Here is a 13318-nt window from a genome sequence, read left to right on the forward strand (position 1 = left end):
GACCACCCCCACCCCCATCTCCCAGCACAAAAGACATACACATACAATAAACCTATTTGAATGAGTCTGGTTGTAACTGCTATGGGGGTAAAGTGCAAGATTGAATCAATTTCCTCTTCACTAAGGAGAAGGAACCCACGTATCAACACATAACAAGAAAAATCTCAGAGAAATGCTGTGCCTTTTGTCTCAACTTCCTTGCCACAGTAGCACATTTTTGTTCTGTTGAAGAAGCAGGATAATTTGTGGAGTATCAGCTCATTGTCAGCAGGCAACTTTTCAGAGTTAATTTTAAGAGAACAGGACTTTGAAGGAATCTCTCTTTTGGAAGTGTATTTCCCTATCAGAGTGGCTGCAGCTGTGGCTGCAGCAGTCTCCTTTGGCCATGAGGTATGTTATGGGATCAGTTCAGAGGGGTATGTAGTCCTTACTGCTGACCATAAATGGAAATAGTAATTTGAGTGATATTGGTCATTCTGTTTTAGCGTATGTAAATGCAGTGTTAGAAATGAGCAAGCAACTAAGTTGTGCCTGCATGCTTCTGCCCGACAGTCTTCAGTTCTGGGGGTGCCGTTCCTGAACTTTATCACTTGATTTTTGTTATAAGTGTCTTGTTCCACTGGCAGAAATAAAAAAGGCCTTGGATCTTCTTGTTGTGGGAGTGAAACCTTTTGCTAGTTCTTTGCTATACAAATTCCTCAGACAGTTTAAAAAGAAAACCAAAAACCTCCCCGAACAAAAGATTAAAAAAACTATGTCTCCAAAAACATGCCTGAAATCTCTGGCCTTCTTTTAAACTGTGAATCCTGCTGTCCAGATGCCTGCTGCTCGTAAATGTTGGAGCTAAAATGAAACATACCTTGTGCTCTCTCTTTGATTGAGTTCAGCACATGTTAAGGGAGTTAGAGGAGCAGTATTTTGGCACAGGCACCCCAAACCCTGATACATGCACACACGCTGCCCGATGTTTCATTTCGGGTAATAAACTGGATTACAACATGCCTTCACCCTGTGGGCATATTGTCCAGGGAAACCAGGCTGGATCTGTCAGATGCATAAAATGATCTGGCTAAATGATCTTTAAGTGGAAAGTAAAGAATGTGTGCAGAATTTGTAGTTTCAACAGGAATTTAGATTACATTTCAGTCACACTAAATGACTTTTAATACTACTTAACTCATCAATTCAAGAGTGGAATAAAATGGAAACCGTGCTTAAAGAGCTTGGGACAACATTTTAAACTTCTAAAATAGCTGTATCTGTCCTAATTAAGTCGGGGTGGCAGAGAGAGTATTTAAGCCCCACGTGTTTTCTTATTGATGCAAATGGTGCTTTGTGTTCTTTTATTTGTGGGAAGCTTTGTTAGCCTCATTTAGCTGAAATACCTGCATATGATTTGGTTTTTTCAAAAGAAAAGATACACAGTATTTAGAGATGCAAATACTACCTTGTCTGCAAAACCCACCAGCTGTTATACTGGAAGACAAAGCTAATTCTATGTTGCTTTACTTCAGTAGTGTCTGCATATTCACAAGCAGCTTTTTAACAACCTTCTCTGCTTAGCTGAAAAATGGCAGGCACCAATTTTTTTTTATTTCTTTGGTAACAGCCTAGTAAAATCAGAGTTGATCTGTGAAATTTTAAAAAATGTAAGCAAGTAAATAGATTAACTATGATAATAATAATATACATTTTCATTAATGTTTATAGAAAAGTTGAACACTCTGTTAGCTTTGATTCCCAAATTCCTTGAATATGAGTTTACTACTTGCTGCCTTGAATATTTGACTTGAGGCTGAGTCAGGTCAAATATATGGCTCTGTAATAGAAGTTGCTGCTGGTTTGTGTGTCAGTAGCACAGTTTTCCGGAGAGGCTCTTTGCTTCTGCTTTAAACATCTGGAGAGAGACTAAGAGCGTTTTGGGGTCTTTTGTTGCTTCTTAAAGTTGGAGCAGGGAAGAATTACGTTCCAAGAAATACCCAGAATCCTGGAAAAATCCGAGTGGAATCATTAAATGTTAAACTTTATCTTCTTTATAAACGAAAGTGCTTTCGCTTTATCTCTGGCAGCTGTCCTGGTAATGGGTGTTATGTAATACTTACTCTCTCCTTTGGAGTTAAATCCTTTTTCCGATTTGTGAGTAGTATTTGCATATGTATTTCTTATCTGCATTGACATGCCAGATGCACAGTGGTAGCTGTCTCCGCCTGCTAATCCTGTAATAACATTCTGGTGACCAAATTCAATGGCCAAGCGCGGAGCCTCGGAACAGCTGATTGCTGAGTAGGGAGGAAAAAAAAGAGCCCAGCGAATCTGGTTGCAGCTCTCTGCTGCATCCCCATCCCACAATGCCTTGCACCATTTGCTGCAGTCTTTCTACACAGGCTGAGTGAGAAAAAGATGTGCTAAATAAAGATTGATTGGTTTGAATCCTGAAGGGGTCTCCCACTTGTAAATGACCCAGGGAGAAAAAAAAAATTCATGACGACTTCACTGGGCCTCCTCTTATTCTTCCATTTTTCTTTCCACCTGTCCTCTTCATGGAATGGAGCGTCATTCCTTAGAGCACAAAATCTCTTGTGCATCTAATAATGATTGTGCTGTGATAGGGACTCCTTAGCAGTCTTAAGCGTGAGGCTTGAAATATTAACAGATGATGGTTTGTTCGTTTGGATTACTGCGGAACTGCAGCTCCGTCCCTGCAAGGATTTTATCCTCAGCACTGCACTGATTAAGCTATTTTTCTACAAAGATGGGTAGGTCTGAAATGCTCGAGTTTGCTCAGTGTTATTCGTGGTGGCTGCTGCTGGGTTGCTCCTGTTTTAGCCCCTGATTGTTCATTACATTTCTGCATGCTGTAAGAATGAAGAGGGTTGCTGTGTTTTAAACAAGGCACTAAGCTGATTGCAAGAGTGGGAGAGAAAGGAATGCAAATTTAGCTTATCAAGCCTTTTACACAAGTGGACTGTGTGGCGGTTCTGATTATTAATTTGCTCAGTGTGTTCTGTATTGGCTAATCTGGGGGCTGCTGCTAGAAATGGCTTGAATCTGTTCTTTATTCCTACAGACTGTGGACAGATGATCTATCTGTTTTAAGGACTTTAAAGCCTCCACTCTCCCAGTCCTTGAAGCAACATTATTGAGGTTCCCCACCCTTTCTTATGGCTCTGGAGGCCTAACTGTTCCTTTGGAAACGTTGCCATTGGAAACCTATTCATTCATAGTACATGAATAGACCCTGTAGGTTGTGAATACCATTGATAAGAAGAGGATGAATAAGCTGTAAGCAATTTGTTCTCCTCAGGCTGTACTTTCAAGCTAGTTGCAGCTCTGGCTGGGTGGATTTCAGAGACAGCAGTGTATTGTAACACAGAATTCTGCTCTTTTAGGAATAAAATCCTGTGAAGTGAACAGTTACTTGATTCCTCAGTGTCTTTTCTCGGCTGGGAAACTAATAGAGAATTTTCAGGAGTTCCAGAGCTCATTTGAGGATACCTGCAGAAAGGATGCATTTTTCTGTTACATGTCTCTATTTACCTGAAACAACTCTTCTGGAACTGTTATTTGCTATACCGAACGTGATTTTTTTTCTTTTCCTCCTTTTCCAGTGCTATAGGAAGTTCCTTTCATATGGGTGGGGCCGCACCCTGGCTTTCCTGAAGGCATGCATGCATAGCGGGGCAAAGCTTTCCACTAGCTTAGAGAGCCATTGTTTTCTCCTTTCTTTGCTGTTCAGTATATTTTAAATGAAAATCGTATCTCCAAGCAGAAGGAAAAAGAGTAATGCTGTTTTTGGGGTGGCTGGGAAGATAGCGATCCTTGAGCCTCAAAAGGGCGACAAAGGGAGTAAATTTCAGAACCCTTTACTGCACTTGGTTTAGCAAACCTGAATTTGGTTTTGAGTGTGTGTGTGTGTGTGACAGATAAATGGGTGGGGGCTTATGTCTTGTTTGGTGCAATGTTTCCTTGTGCTTTAGCTTTGCATATTTAAATTACGAAGTGTAACCTCATGGAGAAGTAATAGCCCCGTGTTCGAAGCTCATGCTTTAGCTGCTCTATTTTGATTGTGAGACATAATAAACCTCTGAAAAGCACTCTGGCAGTTCTTGAGCTCAGAAGATGCTACTTAAAAAAAATAACATTTTTCATGTAAGAGTAGTGTTACTTTGCAAAATCTCACACTGCTAATACATTTAAAACTTACATTGCTGCAAGCATAGCAGTAAGTCAGAAAAAATACTGTTGGGTGAAATTCAAAAACGATGTCTAAAATCTTCAGATTTTCTTCAAAGACTCTTTGATTGTACAGTTGCTTTCATTGAGTGAATGAGCAAAATCATCCTTCTCATAGCTACATCACTTTCATCAAGATTACATCAAAGGTGGAATTGCCTTAGAGAGGCTGCAGAATCCTGCAAATGCCATACTCAAATCCCATACTCATTTTTAAAGGGACTGTTAGTGTGAGAAGTTGTACCAGGCAGTGGCTGAAGCTTGAAATGTACAGGTGAAATTCTTTTTCCAGGTGCATGTTTTAAATTTGATTTATGTGAACACAGGGGATAAATGACAGTCACAGCCTGCTGCATTTCAGAGAAAATACAGAGTATTAAAAGCACTTATTTCTGAATCATGGTTTCTTTCGTTGACAAAGCTTAAAGGATGAGCATTTGAAAAATAAAGTAGCTGGCATGAGATTTGTCTATGAAATGCTAAGAATTACTTGATTTTGTGGTGACATTGGAGGAATGTGAAAAACTAAGATGAAAATCAGGTTAAATCAATATTATTTTTTTTCAGCCAGCAGCAGATTTTCTTGTGTAACCACTATGTGCTGTTGTAGCTTTACTTGATAAGGGAAAGATGAAGTACAGAAAATACCTGGCTGCTAGAGAACTTTCTTCTGTTAAATGACAGGCAGCATTCACTGGAGACCTATTCTTTCATATCTTAAGTACAGCTTTTTCCAGTAGTTTATGTTCAGTCTATAACAAAAAAAATATACTGTTGGTGTGTCCAATTTGGAAACCATGCTTTTGATAAGAAATCCTCCTGCTTCTGATTATCTTCCCTGTTTTATTTGAGTCCCTGCCTCTAACATTTGGGGAGGGAGGGTGGGAGGCAAACACAGCTGTGTGAGTGGTAGAATGAATTTTCCTTTTGAAACATGTCGCTGATGTTCTGCATGTTAGGCTGCCAAATGTATGAATACGTTAATGGGAATTTGATTGTCTGGTCTTTCTACTCTGTTTTGTAAAAGCCAGATATTTTGGTTCCATTTCTTGTAAAGCCACCTTTAACTCAAGCTTTTTAAAAGTAATGTGGTTTGCTAATTGATCTCCTAAGGTTAATTCTCTGTGATTTTTGGCATTTAAATAGGAAAAAATAATTTGTGTTTACGTAATACATTTTATCTTACTATGGGGAAAGAATTTTTTTTAATATTAAAAAATATGAAAAAGACATGCAAATATTATCATTCCTGAAATTATGCATTTTTGGGTCATGAGCAAACATGATATTTTATGAGTACTAGAGCAATTTTTATAATTGCAGTTTCCCCTTCCCCAGTATAAAAGGAAACAAAAGGACCTGCCATAAGTGTTTTCCATTGAATGAAATGTCAGTTACTGCTGTTGGGTATTTGAACTGTGAATAACTTCATGCTGCTGAATTTGCTAACACCGAGGCGATGCCCCAGGAACTTGTTATCAGGGAAGCCAGCAGAGCTGACTTATGATCCATAATCACTGTCATTATCCTAGAAATAGCCCCTTGCTCAGTGCAGTAAGTAAAACATAGCAGTATGGCTAAGTACACAGCTCAGGAAGAGCTGCATGGGTTCAGCTGACAGTCTAGTGTGCTGTTCATTCAAGCACAGGAAGAAGACCTAATGTAACACTAACAATAAAATGCTACACAGGTCATGCAAAGCATTCTGCTTTGCATGACCTTTGAGCATGATCAGCAGAGGGCTTGTTGTTTCTGTCTTGGAAAGACTGGCCTGCCCTCAAGCTAGATCTCAAATTGTCTGAAATGGGTGAGTAAAAAGGGGTAGAAACTGTTCAGGAAGCAGTTAGACCCCCTCAGGAGTGTGCCTGCAGAGAAGAAGGCCGGCTGGGCTGCAGCTCAGAGAGAAGAGGAGCCAGCTCCGCTGTGGGTGCGGGAGGTCTGGCAGAGCTCGGTGCTGCGGCACTCGCGCCTGCACCTCCTGGCACTTCAGCCTGCTAGAAATGCTGATGGACAGGAGTTCCTGCTGGGCCACCCTGCCAGGGACGCTGCTTGCCAGGTTTCCCTAAACTATTTTAGCTGTCAGTTTACTTTTTTCTGTGGTTGCTTCCATCCTTTTCCTCCTGTCTTCTGTTTTCACAATTTATTCTATTATTGGCTATAATCTGTATCTCCAGCTGAAAAGAACCTACGTTTTTCTCTCCCTGTGCCTTGTTCCAGGACAGGAGGCGTTCCAAGCCTGCTGCCATCTCTTTAACCTGCGATTTTAATTCTAACAGTTAGTAGACTTTTTTCTTAGCCTTTTATTTCGTGCTTTGTGTGCCAGATTATGAAGAATCCTCAGTCCTAGAAACATGATTCTTACTACTAGTTCTGCCTAGAATGACATTTTTATTGCATTTATTATTTGGATGTGCTTCACATATCCTTCACCCTGCCATTGCTGATTCTCAGTGGCTATCAGTTGCCTCTTCTTTGCTCTGTTTCTTTTATCATGAGGATTTTCATTGTGTCTACCTCATCCCTACTGGTGATGCAGAATTTGAGCATTCCTTCCCAGGGGCTGTCTGGTTTGGGGACTTCCTGAAGTCAAAATCTGCGATATTTTTGGCAATACCAGCACTGACAAGGGAAAAAAATTGTTAGGTGAACAATTTTCAAACTCTGTCTGTGATGCAGCCATTTGACTGGCTGGTGCAGTTCCAGTTTGAGCATTTTGCCAGCAGTACTGTAGATGTAAGAAATCCGATGTTTGTTAGCACTGGCTGAACCTATTGGCACAAGAATGTTTTCATCATGGCTTTTCTTTAAAACCAGACAGCCCCGTAACTCTTTCAGTCCAGAGGCAGCATGCCTTTCCAGAATGCTGAGGCAGAGGTGTTGTAGATGTTGCTGACTGTTTCCGTGGCTGTCATCAGTGATAAACCATTTTAGAAGTTTAATTCTTTCTTGTTTTGGTTTTGGAAGTATGAATTCCTGCATAAGGATAAAACATGAGTGGAATTGTCAATGATTTTGTTATTTCATTTAGTTTATAAGCCATTTTTCTTCTTTTTTTTCTTTTCTTCTTTTTCCCACCCTGTTCCAGCAGTGTGCAGGGTAGAAGGGAACAGGACCCATATGTCAGTGGTCTAGGATGGCCAGTGAAGGCTCCAACATCCCAAGTCCTGTGGTGCGTCAGATTGACAAGCAGTTTCTGATTTGCAGCATATGCCTGGACCGTTACAAGAACCCCAAAGTACTTCCCTGCCTGCACACTTTCTGTGAGAGGTAAGTCCTTTCCTCATGCTGGTAACTCAGGATTTGTGTCGTTCTGCAAGCACAGGACGAGGCATCCTTTAGTGGAACAGGACTTTCCCCTTTACTTGTACATGTCCTGTTAAGGCATGATAAAGTCTGGGAAGGCTGGAGAGGCAGAGATGTAGGAAAACGTATTTGTGTCTTGCAGGAAGAAGAGACAGCAGTGGCATATTTAGAATACATTCCCTTTATGCAAGAGTAAACAAAAAGTAAATCAAATTAAACTAATGAATGTGGTTACTACAGTGTGAAAGGTGATGATAGCCAGAATTTGGACCTCAAGTTAATGGTCTCAAATTTATTCTGATTATCGTGTAATTAGAAGCAAGGAAAAAAAATATTTGTTGATTTAATAAGTCAATAAGTAATTATCCCATCCTTTTAATGTCCAAGAGTTTTACATGATATATACATTATTAATAACCCAAGATTAAATGTCTTCATTATTCTGCAGTTTGGTTGACTGAAGCGGGAAAACTCTCTGGAAAGAGATGTGATAAACCAACCTGCCTTTTACTGTCTTTGGCTGAATGAACTGCATATGCATAATGATACTTTAATGTTGCATTATCCATCAAATTGTGAAAAATACAGGCCTGCAGAAAAGTCAGGTGAAGAATTAATGGTTAGTTCTTAATCTGATGATGAGATGCAACTCTGGATTGTATATTGAATGGCAGTAGAATGTTTATAAACGGTATATAGCGGTGTGAACACATTTAATTTAGGAGATTTCCACCTTTTAGGAAGAATTGTGGTGTGAATCTCTAATTTTGCACAGGGTGAAAGAAAAATTGTGGATCTCTGCCTGTGTCAGATGAACCGATCTTTTGTAGAACAATAGGAAATCCCAGCATTAAAAAAGGCTGCACTGAAACTCTTACTGAAGTCAGTGAGACAAGATTTTCACCATCATGTGTTAAGTTTCCTGACTTCTGTTCATGTGTAAAGCCTAAGGTTAGCTTCTGGTTTTCACTGTAATCCTCTTAGGCTGATCTGGTTATGGAGAGAAGCTGGAAGAACTCTTCCAGTGAAGGGCTGATGTGCAAAGCCTAAGCTCTCCTTTCATGGAGCCCTTACTGGGGGGTCAGGAGGAGGGCTGCCAGGGGAAGATGAAGAGTGGTGCAACCAAAACCCTTGTAAAAGGCTTGTGGAGCTGTGTGAGGTCACACTTTCTCAGTTGGCATCCCAGGAGGAGTTTGGTGTAGCACTGCTCCCCTTAAGAACTGCATTCTGCAAAGCTGCTTCTGCTTACAGGACCATACGGAATATAGGATATTGCATGCAACTGTATATTGCATGCCCAGGCAGGTGTTAACTTCATTTCCAAGGCCAAAAGTGGCCTTAAGTCTCACCTGGGCCAGCCTGGTGCATATTGTGTTGATTACTGAACTTTTGTGTCAGGTTTATACTCTGTGAAATTTATTTTTTCTGAAAAACACCAACACTGCCCTCCCAATCAAACACAAACAAAAATTTCCTCCAGAACTCCCCTTAACATAAACTGTGATAACATAGCAGGTAGTTCCCCATGTCAAAGAAAGCTCTGTTGATTTTGGGTAGCTGCCAAATAACTTTCCAAATTGAAATACATGAAAAAATTTCCTTTGATTTTATTGGAACCATGTTTTACCTCTGAAACACTAAACCCACAAACACAAGTTATTAAAGGAGATTGTGTTGGAAAGACAGGGGTCAAGCACCAGTTAGTCAGTTAAAGGCACAGGCTCAAATACTTGATGCAACTTCGTGTCTGTCAGACTTTATCAGATAAATTCAAAATTTTTACTGCATAAAGCATCCTGTGAGCAGCATGCAGTAGGCATCTGAAAGCATGATCAACTGCATGCATATCCCAAAAAAGGCATGTAACTCTTTTAATTATGTCTGCTTATTGAACCTATTTTTTTCATGTGGCAGAGTAAAAAAGGTTTAAATGAAAAATTATTCCCCATAATCACTTTTGCTTCAGAAGCCTGTTTGATGTACTTTTATAAGTAGGGGTAGTACTATTTCAAACTAGCTCTTTAACTGATGAAAGGGCTTTTTTCCTTCTTTGATGATACTTTCCCTTTCTTTCTCCTTCCACCTTCCTTCCCCATAGGTGTTTACAGAATTACATTCCAGCCCATAGCTTAACCCTTTCCTGCCCCGTGTGCCGCCAGACCTCCATTCTGCCAGAGAAAGGGGTTTCTGCACTCCAGAACAACTTCTTTATCACCAACCTGATGGATGTCCTGCAGCGAACGCCGGACAACAGCATTGAGGAGTCCTCCATCTTGGAGACTGTCACTGCTGTTGCTGCAGGCAAACCACTGTCCTGTCCCAATCATGATGGAAATGTAAGTGAGACAGCCGCCTGTGCTGTGTGCAGGTATTGATATGTGCTGACTTGTCTGGGTTTCATGGGTGTCTTTTTCTAAAGAGAAAGCAGGGGAAGTGGAATCATACTATTTCTTTGATTTTATGATATATCAGCAAAACACAATTGATTCTTCAAATTAACTCAAATGTTTTCAGTGGAGCATCTTGAAGTAGTCAGGATGTTATTTTATCTTACCAATCATCTGGGATGATGATGTCTTTTGGCACATTTGGTCAGAATTATTGTCCTGCAAGTACTGAACCTTGTGCCTGTACTTCTTTGGGTTGGGTTTCCTTAGCCCTTGTAGCATCAGCTGTTGCTGTGGGTAGCTGTGTGTTTGTCTGGCAATATGTGACAAGGACCTTATGAGTTTTACTGACCTGCACACTGGGACAGTACCAAAAGGTATGTGAACATATTAACATAGAACCAAATAAAAGTGAGTCCTAGCTTAGGACGCTTTGGATCAGCACAGGCTAGAAACAGAGCACTTCTGTTTATCTGCAGTGTTTTGTGGATCTCTCATATCAGTTCTTGGAGGCTGCTTTGTTTTTTCCCTTCACCTACTCTTTTTACCTAGCATATCCTCACACACATCCTCAAGTCATATCAGTATATTCATTGGCAAGTACTCCCAGATGAGTTAATATTCACACATGACTGCAGGGACTGCTCTAACTCTGCTTACTTCACAGTTTTCAGTGTTAACCTGTGTAACTTCATGATAGGCATATGAGCTCCTGATTCATAGCTAAGCTTATGCAAATATGTAACTAGAGACTGCAAAACTCAGCAACGCTGTATTGTAAACTGAATGTTGTGTTTCTGTGCAGGCTAAGAAACATGCCAGTAGTTTAAGACAACTTTCTGGGGACTGTTTTATTTGATACTCAGTGAAGGTACATTGGTTGTGTAGGAGTAATTCAGCTGATAGGTAATGATTACTGTAATAGAGGAATAGCTCAGTTCCTTCTCTCTTGGAATTAGGTGGACTTGTAGAACTGATGTTGGACTCTGATTAATGAATAACTGGTGAAACTTTTTAAAATGTGTACTATACTAATGTGTGTGTAGTGGTTACTGATTAATATATTCCTAGTTTTTGTTTGCATTTTATTTGCCCTCTTTAGAATGAATCATAGCTGTTTTCTGGCATAGCCATTTTGATAGGAGCCATTTGATTGAGAAATGCAGAAAAAGGTCAAAATTAAGGTATTATTTGTTTTGTGTTTTAAATTATCAGCTGATTATTCTTTGGATATGTTTAAAAAACCTGGCTTGTCTACAATCAAAAACATGCCACCTTATACCTCTCTGAGAACTCCTTTATAAGGAAAGGTGCATTTGTAAGTCCTCTAAACCAACTTGGCTTGCCTTGAAACACAGCATGCCATTTAGGATGTCGAGTAGTGTGTGATGGGAACATCCTCTCACTTCAGTAGCTATCTGGGAGGGTTGGGGATAGCCTGAGGGTGACTCCAATTTAAAGCTTTGTGAAGCTAAGAAATGAAAAGCTAAGTGCACACATTAGTCCTTGAGATGGGAGGAGCTGAGGTAAGATTTGGAGAGAGCTGCTTGAGGCTGGCCATGTGGGTCTGGCTGCAAGGGTGCACAGGGCAAGGTGCTGGGCACCTTAAGCCTCACTGAGGAAATGGGATTCTGCTGGCTTTATAGGTTCAGGACACAAGAGCACTGTGTGGCAAATAGGTTAGATATTAGGAAATATCTAAAACATCTTCATCCAGAATGTCTTCCCTGGAATGTGATTCCCAGGGCAGTGGTCACAGCACCAAGCCTGCCAGAGTTCAAGAAGCATTTGGACAATGCTTTTAGGCATATGGTGTGACTCTTGGGGTGGGGAGGGCCAGGAGTTTGATTTCAATGGTCCTTGTAGGTCCCTTCCAGCTCAGGGTATTCTATGATTCTAAATGCCTGGCTGCTGGTAACTTACTGGGGGCTTCAGGAAGTGAAAAAGGATTGAGCTGGCAGCTGGAGGAGAATGCCTTTACAGAACCAGCAGTCATTCTGCACTAAATCCAGTCACCATTAATTTTTACATATTGTTTCGGGTGGGGTCAGACCCATTATATTTTTACTATTTGCATCAAATATATTTCTTTTAAATATTACCAGTTTTTCTTTATATTAGCTTGGAAATAAGTTTCTGATTAAACAAGTTTTTTTTTCTATCATTTCAGCCCTCCTGGACTTAAACCTCTCTGATTAAGATAGAAACTGATGCAGGGATACTTTCTCATTTGCTTGCCTGTCTGCTTGGAACTTAGCCTTCCTCAGGCCATGTAGATTAGATACTTTCCCTTCCCAGTTGGTCGCCTATTCCCATCACTCATATTTTCCATATGTGTATGTTTACTTTATACCTTCTGTGCACATTCTCCCATCCTCTCTTGTGGCAGCTTTGTTCTGTGTCTTCTTATGAAGAATGAAACTTAGTTTGTAGTATCTTAACCAACTTTTGTATTAAGATCTTTTGTATTACCTGTGCCTGAACTATAAAAAAACGCTTCCTCATTTTGACCCACCATGGAGCACAAGTGTACGTTCCTGTAAAATCAGGGTTATAGGGCACGTATGGAAATTTTGAACCAGTAGGAGATTCTTATCTTCTGCCTACACATTAAAATAAAATTGGCTTTATTCTCAGGTGTGAAACACCTGCAGCTCTTATGTATGAAAGCATTCTGGATTTGAAACCTTGATCTACAATCATTTAGGGGCAGTACAAAAGCCAGGATAGGGAAAGCTATGAAATTCTAACTCCATTGTATGTAATGAGTTGTGTAGCCTCTGAAATGTCTATACTTGGGTTTTGTTTGAATTTGAACTGAAAACCAGCTCAGAGTGAAGGATCCATGTTTTTACAATGTAGAAGGTGGGACAATGTATTTTCTGCCTCTAGAGTGTAACAAGAGAGGATACACAGTATTAAATTAAACACTTAACGAGAGAGAATGCCTTATCTCTGACTAGCTTTTTCTCAAAAGATCATAGCATAGCTTGGCAACTTGACAGGCATAAGATCTTTCCTTCAAAAACACTTCCTGAACTTGTGGAGCTGTTGCTGACTGCCTGTATGCTTCTCTAAGAAAAATAAAAAATCACCTATCCTTGATATTCTGATGAAGTGACTTCATATCTTGCCTTTTAAACCCTTGCTTTTTCTCCTCACCTCTGTACTTCCCACCATGTCACTTACTCATGTATCCCATTAAAGTGTAATCTGTGGGTAGGGCAAAAGCTAACACACATTCTAAGTTTTATCAGGTAGCTCAGAGGTGCCCTCAGGTAATTCAAACTTACATTCTTCAGAAAGCGAAAGCACACAAAGCTAAGGTGCACTTTAGCCCTGGGACAGAGGAATTAAGCATGTGTGTGTGACATGAGGAAGGTGGGTGGCAAAGA

At 40.3% G+C, this 13318-nt stretch overlaps 1 protein-coding gene across 21 annotated transcripts in view; it reads left to right on the top strand.

Moving 5' to 3' along the window:
- The window catches only part of TRIM2 (tripartite motif containing 2), an 87297-nt gene that overhangs the window by 42337 nt on the left and 31642 nt on the right, over positions 1 to 13318 (top strand). For 6 of the 21 annotated variants that reach the window (XM_026792963.2, XM_014266538.3, XM_014266539.3 and 3 more), the window contains exons 2-3: positions 7319 to 7500; positions 9635 to 9872. In XM_026792963.2, coding sequence (XP_026648764.1) covers positions 7367 to 7500; positions 9635 to 9872 — 372 coding nt within the window. In that variant the 5' untranslated portion in view covers positions 7319 to 7366. Of the gene's footprint in view, positions 1 to 2340; positions 2757 to 6450; positions 6509 to 7318; positions 7501 to 9634; positions 9873 to 13318 lie in introns of those variants that run through there. The other 15 variants (XM_026792962.2, XM_026792965.2, XM_026792969.2 and 12 more) reach the window with 7 other exon arrangements.

The sequence above is a fragment of the Zonotrichia albicollis genome, chromosome 5, assembly GCF_047830755.1.
Source record: "Zonotrichia albicollis isolate bZonAlb1 chromosome 5, bZonAlb1.hap1, whole genome shotgun sequence".
NCBI classification, from domain to species: Eukaryota; Metazoa; Chordata; class Aves; order Passeriformes; family Passerellidae; genus Zonotrichia; species Zonotrichia albicollis.